The 7,236-nt window shown below is 54.1% G+C and overlaps 2 protein-coding genes across 2 annotated transcripts in view; one reads left to right on the top strand and one right to left on the bottom strand.

Moving 5' to 3' along the window:
* Positions 1-283: 283 nt before the first annotated feature.
* Positions 284-3,191, top strand: LOC104463750 (chromosome unknown open reading frame, human C15orf43; the record flags this gene model as incomplete). The annotated part of the gene is made up of 6 exons (XM_010076203.1): positions 284-365; positions 1,811-1,956; positions 2,185-2,246; positions 2,545-2,633; positions 2,743-2,819; positions 3,046-3,191. Coding segments are annotated over 6 exons (602 nt in total), but the record flags the coding sequence as incomplete, so codon positions are not given.
* A 1,255-nt stretch (positions 3,192-4,446) lies between these two features.
* RPS17 (ribosomal protein S17) overlaps positions 4,447-7,236 on the bottom strand; it is a gene marked incomplete at its 5' end in the record, with an annotated part of 3,370 nt that continues 580 nt past the window's right edge. The window contains 3 exons of the mRNA XM_010076202.1: positions 4,447-4,571; positions 5,068-5,133; positions 6,613-6,718. Of these exons, the coding sequence (XP_010074504.1) occupies positions 4,491-4,571; positions 5,068-5,133; positions 6,613-6,718 (253 nt within the window). The remainder of the gene's footprint in view (positions 4,572-5,067; positions 5,134-6,612; positions 6,719-7,236) is intronic.

Below are 7,236 nucleotides of genomic sequence, written 5' to 3'. Positions count from 1 at the left end.
CCCTCAGAGGGGCAGAGCAGGGCCAAGCCCCCCACAGCAGGGGTCTGGCGGGCCCCCCCCCATGCTGGGGCAGGGCACGGTGCCCCCACACTGAAGAAAAGCCCAGGAGAGCCCTCAATGGGGTGGTGGGAGACCCACAACCACGGGGGGCCCATCACAGCTCCCACCTTGGCGGCCCTGCAGCCCCACACCCACCTTGGGCCACCCCACGTGCCCCCAGGCGCATTGGGGTGGGGACACGCGGGGTGTCCCCCTCCCTTGTCACCCCCTTTCCCCCCCACAGTGGCCGGTGGCGGGGTGCTTGCCCCACGGCGCGATGCCGACTATCTCTTCAGCAGCGACGCTGCCCACCCGGACACCCGCAGGTGCGCTGCGTCCCCCGGCTGTCCCCCTCCATGTCACCCCCACCTTGCCTGGGAGATGCCGGCGGCTCTGTTTCACGCTCGCGTTGAGCCCTCTCCCTGCGATGGCAGCGTGCTGGAGAGTCGTGGGGGCACCGATGGTTGCATCTAGGGAGGGAAAGATAAATGAAAGCAGAGAGAACAGTTCTGATGTACTTTAAAAATATTTAATGGACGCCAACGTTATTTTAAAAGCCAGGGTGGTGTTTTTAAAGCGCCTGGTGCAGGTCTGCCGGGCTTTTAGTGCTTAGTGGGGTCTGAAAACTCATACCTGCACTGAACCGTGCCCCGGCTAAACAGCAAACGGCGTAAAAACCATCCGCGCATTAGGCTGGCTTAACTCCGATGTCAATTAAACTAATTGCGCTGGTTTTCTTTGAATCGATCTGCTGGAAAACTCAGGGTCTAAAATAGAGGTGCCGCCGTCCCCGAGGAAGGAACCAGGTGCAAAAAAAGTCAGTGTGGGTTCACTCTGTGAGAGCAAATGCAGGGGTAAAAATGGCTGGAAAAGGGCTGAATTGCTACTTTCCTCGTTGCTTAATCTAAAAAAATCAGAGCTCAACAATGTTGATATAAATATAAGGCCACTGAGCATCTTCCTCCACCCATATATATTTATATATATTCAATATCATGTAAATATATTGACATGAAAGGGAACTGCAATGTTTTCTCACAGTGTTCTGCAGCAGGCTTTGCTAGGCAGGACTCAGCAGCTTCTTTTAACACACAATCGCTTAAAACTGGCTGAGATTTCTGTAATCCTTCAGCCACATGCTTCAGCTGTGCAAAGGGAATCCTGAGAAACCCGGAGCAACGACCTTCCTTCCACCACAGCATCCCACCGGACTGGCTTATTCCCCCAGGGGGAATCATATATAATTATACATATTTTTTCAATTTATATATTCAGATTATTTCTTGGGAAAAATGTAATCATTATCCATACCCTTAAACTCAGCAAACAATATTTAATTCCTGTCTAACGAGCACGGTGAGTGTTTGAGCATCCTCCACCCACCCTTCCTCGCTCAGCTGCTTGGGGACCACGCTGTGAGCCTGAGCAGGGACCGCTGGGGTTAAGAATAAATAAATAATAATCAGATTTTTCCCTGTTTCGAAGAACCGGTCTCACCTCGAGAGCAGAGTGCCATTTAGTCCCTAAAAATATGTGTTCGCCTGGTCCCCGCTGTCCTTCCTCCCTGGTGCTCTCAGGAGGTGCTGGCAGCTGGGACTTTAACAGGATGTTGCTGGTAGAGTCTCACAGTTAGAAAATTACAGAAAATTATTTGCTGTTGGCAAAAATACAAGAGCAGGTTGGTTCTAACGACAACATCCCTTCAAACTTCTTTTGGTTTGCGTTTTTTTCAGGCTTACCTTTGGAAACTAGTTGCCTTTTTCTCTTCCAGAATACACGAGAGCCTCGATTACATGGAGGGCAGAGCTACCGTCTTTCACTCCCGTTACATCTCCGCGTGGGCACGCGCCATCACAGGGGCGAAGCCGTCGGCAGTTCTGGGCCACTTCATCCTGCCACCCGCCTGCCTGCAAGAAGGTCAGGGAAAAAAAAAAAAAACAAACATCAGGGTTTGGGCAGAGGGAATTTCCTTCTGCTCGAAGCGATTCTTCCTCCCCGGGGACGGAGGAACTCACATTCCAGGCTGCGAGCTCCTGCCAGGGCTGCCAAGCGCCTTCGCCCGTGAGAAGCAAGGACACACACACGACTTCCGTGCTGTCTTATTATTTGTTGCTTTCATGGTCATTTATTTTTTGTTCCTGGCAGAAATCAGAAGGAAAATCGGTTGTTTTATTTGGGAGCAGGCGGATGATTCCCTTGCAGAACAGGTAAGATGAGAAATACATCCCGCAGGAGGCATAGCTTAAAAAAACCAAAATCAGTTATACCAACTTCAGGGACCTTGGGTTTCATCCCATGTAGCTCCAAGACACCGCCCGCTCTCTACTCAAAGCAACTTCTCAGTACTTTTGAAGTGAAGATGCGATGAGATTGAAAATTGCATTACAAATTATGCTTGAAATCACATGTCCTAAAAATACCGCTCTCTTGGAGCATGTCTCTAGTACTGGTTTCATGGGGTACCCAGGGCACAATTTTAACTTGACTCTGCGTCGATGCTCGCAGCCCAGCGAAAATCAGCCGGATGAACCGGAGGTGGCAAAAAAAGGCTGTGAGCAAGAAGCGGAGGGGAATCTGCTAGACCTGACCGAAAGGTATTTTCCTGCCCTCGGCGGTAGGATTTGGATGTGCCCCCCCTCAAATTTCAAGAGATCCCCAACGCATTGGAAATAACATAGATTTTTTTTCTCCCCAATACAGCAGCGAAGAAGAAACTGGTTCCAGAGGGGAAATTCCATACCGCGCCCTCCGGGAATACCCGAAGAATAACATGGTGACAGGTAATGTTCGGAGTCAATAAGATTTTTAAGGAGTGAAAAATATTCATAAAAACAGAGGAAGCAGGGACCCCCCCGTGCTCCTTGCTTCCTCCCAGTACCTACAGCAGCGTAAGTGCTGAGGGTGCAACTGGAATCCCTCCCTTCTCCTCTGCACTTTCTGTTTTTCGTCTTTTTCGTTGGAGAAGAGGGCAGCTAATCTGCTGAGACCCACGCTTTCCCGTTGCAGGCTACCCCTCTGCTCGCAACATGAAGAAATACCTTGGGGAGCTTCGCGATTTCATCCCCGGCACCTCGGGCTATGCGGTGTATTGGATTCAGGACGAAATTAACATTTACTCTGACTTGAAGACTAAAATGAAGAGAAAATTGTAAGAATACTTACAGGTGGCTTTAAGCCAGAGAGCTGCCGGTTGTGTTTGGAAATTTAATCACATAGTTCCATGCTGAGGTGTCGCCTTGCTTGCACTCTTCTGCAGATCGATGGTTATTTTAACCGTCAGTCTGCGTTCTCCCCATTTTTAGGTAGTGAAGAGATTGGTGTTTTTGCGTTGCAATTTCTGAGTTAAATCTCCATGGTACGCAGGGGGATTTATAAATTATCCCTGCTTGGTTTATCCTGTCTGCAGCTCAGCACGTTCGATGTATATTTAAATACCTGGCTACGTTTCCTGTATTTTCTTCTTTCAAGAACTATTTAAAACAAATTTCATAGCAAACTTGAATACTGGCATTTCTCCCCCAAATGCAAATCCTTTGTCCATTTGTTTGTACCGGGCGACGTGGCTGCGAACAGTCGTTTTCCTTGGATGGGCACACCAAGGTCTCCTTGCACCCACCCATGGTACACACCCAGCGGTGGGACACCGTGGGGACAGGCAGGGGCTGGCCCAGGGTCTCCAGGGCACACGGGAGCTTCGGAGCCCCCAGACTTCCCCGAAGGAAAACCCACATCCATCACGGGCCACGTGAGCACCGGAGCCGGTCACGGCTCAAGGAGGGAAAACCCAGCGACCGTGATCCCTCGCCCAGCCCAGGAGTGCTGCCGGCCCCCGTGTCACAGCGCTGGAGGATGCCACCAGCCACGGCAGAGACCTCCGGGTCTCCTCTGCCTCCAAGGAGAGCGCCTGCAGAGCAGAAGAGTTTTGGGGGGGGTGAACCCCCAAAATTCTCCCATGCCTGCTGCACCCTGGGGAAATTGTTGGATGGCACGAGCCTCCCGACGGCCCGTCTCCAGGCTGTGCTCAGGGGGTTCACCCTCCTCAGAAAGAAAAGCCAAGACAGGCTTTTTCCTTTCATTTAAGCACTTCAATGTGACCAAGGCAGTTATAAAAAGCAAATTTTATTCTGGCACAGGGTGATCCCCGAGATGTCTGCTTGCAGGAGGCCTGGGCAAACCCGGGAGGTGCTGAGGTTTTCCTCTCTTAGCACCGGAGAGCCTGTAAAATAACAGCTTTGAGCCTCACACCCCAAACAGCCAGGAAAGAACCCCAAAAGATGAAGGCGCCGAGTCCTCCTCACCCTCTGAAGCCTCACACACCTGTACCCAGGACGCAGGACCCCGAAGAACCAGCCCTCCCTCCTCCTCCTCCCAGGGGATGTGGGCTTCCAAAGATGAGGCAAGCTGAGATGGTTTCCCCACGTTTATTGTAAAAGTGACATGAAGTGAGCGACTCAGAGAGTTCCTCGGGGCGTTTTGAAGTTCATCCCCACCGTGGGCTGTGTCACCTGCAGGTTGGACAAGCTGCCAAAGTCCTGGAAAACAGCGAGAGATGGGATCGGTCACGTCGCCCTGCCCGCCATCTGCACCCGACCCCGCCGAGGGTGGAGGCACGTTCTTCCTGGGAGGAGTGGGAAGTGGAACTTGCTGCGGTAGCACCAAGGATGGATTCGCATCTCCAGAAAAAATGGGAGACGACCACCCTGCTCCAGAATCTGGTCTTTTTATGGGCCAACCCATGTTCACTTCCACCAGCGAGAGCCGATGAAGAGGCCATGGTGTCAGCAGGTGCTGCGGGAGGGGACAGCAAGGAACACACCCACCCTGCTAGCGGGGTCCCGGGCAAAGCCACCCCACCTCTCCCCTCCCAGGAGCCGTACGGGCAGGTCCCAGAGCAGAGGGACCCCCACCGGAGTGCTGAAGCCTTCAGCTGACACCATCAAGCCCCCCAGGGCAGCAGGAGCACTGCTGGGGACATGCCACCAGCCTGGCAGGGTTACCCCGAGCAGGGGGACAGCTAGAGACACTCACCAGGAGCTTCAGCATTTCCTTGGTGTCCGGGTCCACTTCGATGATCTCCTGGTCGAGAGCGGAGACCTGGGGACGGAAGGGAGATGGACGCAGTCTGACAAGGCCCCGCAAGCATGTCCCTGCTGCCACCAGGGTGTCCCCACCCGCCCCACTCTGTTCCCATCCCACCACAAACAAGATCTCTCTGCCTGTTGTGGGCTCCAGAACCGGAACGAGGCAGGGGGACCATGATGGAGACCAGCCAGAACACTGCAAGAGGCCACTGGGGTTGGGTCCACAACTGCACCGGTCCCAGTGGTCACAACCGATGCTCAAGCTCGTCCTGCGACACGAGTCCTCAAGGCCGGAGCCTGACAGCAACGCTGAGCAACCGCCTGGTCTTCTGCTCTTTAATCCCAGAGCAACCTCCTCCAACCCTCTCCGGACCCCAAACCTCCATCTCCACACGCTTCCTTCCCCAAGAGGCTGCGTCACACCCAGATTCTCATAAGAAATGGTGAATTAATGTGGGTTCGGCTAACACGGCATCGACAGCTACGGCACAGATGCTCCTTCCCTGCTCGGGGTGGCTCTGGGGGGACTTCCCCCGCCAGCACGACCTTCGAAACTTAGTGGGAAGGTCACTACATAAAACACACGGATAGTCACCCCAGCCCAAGGCCCCAGCACCAACTGTGCAGGTCAGTGCTGTGCCATCACCCAAAACTTGGGGCATTGAGGCATCTGCGAGAGGACACGCATGGAGCTGCCATATTTCACACGTCATTTCTGTCAGGAGTGAGGATTCTCTCATGGAGAGCCATGTCACCTCACCCCAGGCTGCGAAACCACCCAGGTGAAGCAGTGAGGGCACTCCCGCTGCAGATCTCGAAGCCGGGGAGGACAGCACCAGCCACAGCTCCCGTGATCTCCCAAAATAACTGTCCACGTAACCAAACCCTGCGCCAAACCCCAGCACCGGGAGCTGAGGGAACAGAACCAGCAGCTCTACCAGAAACCAAACAGGGAGATCAGGAAGAGACGCGCTGTGTCTGAAAGCTACAGGATTTGGGAGGGACAGGATCGAACCCATCGAACACGGGAGACGCGTTCAGAGCTCTGCTCCTTGCGCTATCAACGGCCGGGTATGACTGAGACCCCAACCCCTTGTGAACGCCAGTTTGAGACGTGGGTTTCGACAATTCCCTCTTTTCAGCGACATCTGCTGTACAGCAGGTTTTAAGCCGCTCTGAAATATTTTCCTGCATCCCATAAAGTTCCATTTTTCCTCCATTTTCAATTAGGAAAATCAAGGAGAGAGCATCTGCTGACCAGCAGTGGAGCTGAAACGCAAGAAATCAGATGCTCCTCCCACCCCGGGCAGCAGTTTTGGGGGAAGCACCTCGATACAAGGCCAAAATCTACCTCCGTTCTCTTATGCCCCAATCCCTCCTCAGCTCCTCCTGGCTCAGGTTTTGTTTCAAATAAACTTGGGGCCACTAACAGAGAAGAAACCTCAAGGCCAGAAGTGCTGACACAAGCACTCCAGCGCAGCAAGAGCCTCACCTCGGGGACGTAGTTGTCCCTCCTCTCCCTCTCCTCCTCCTGCAGTTTGATGGAGATGCCTCGGACGGGTCCCCTCTGAATGCGTTTCATCAGGTGGGTGACATACCTGCGGGGGACACAGGACCATCCAGAGCTTCCACACACTCCCACAGGCCACATCTCCCTTCTCCAACCTCACAATCCCAAAACTGTGGCACGATGACGGGACGGAGCCTCCTCCAGTAACCCTGGCGATGTCCCACCACCAGCCTGTCACACCAGTGTCCCCAAGGATGTCCCACCACCAGCCCCAGTCCCACCAGTGACCCCGGGGTTGTCCCACCACCAGCCCTGGTCCCACCACTGACCCTGGTGATGTCCCATCACCAGTGCTGGCCCCACTGCTGACACCAGCGATGTCCCACCAACGGAGCCTCCTCCAGTAACCCTGGCGATGTCCCACCACCAGCCTGTCACACCAGTGTCCCCAAGGATGTCCCACCACCAGCCCCAGTCCCACCAGTGACCCCGGGGTTGTCCCACCACCAGCCCTGGTCCCACCACTGACCCTGGTGATGTCCCATCACCAGTGCTGGCCCCACTGCTGACACCAGCGATGTCCCACCACCAGCCCCGGTTCCACCA

The sequence above is a fragment of the Pterocles gutturalis genome, unplaced genomic scaffold, assembly GCF_000699245.1.
Source record: "Pterocles gutturalis isolate BGI_N339 unplaced genomic scaffold, ASM69924v1 scaffold18428, whole genome shotgun sequence".
NCBI classification, from domain to species: Eukaryota; Metazoa; Chordata; class Aves; order Pterocliformes; family Pteroclidae; genus Pterocles; species Pterocles gutturalis.
Note: the sequence above shows the minus strand (reverse complement) of the source record. Positions and strands in the feature narration are given on the sequence as shown.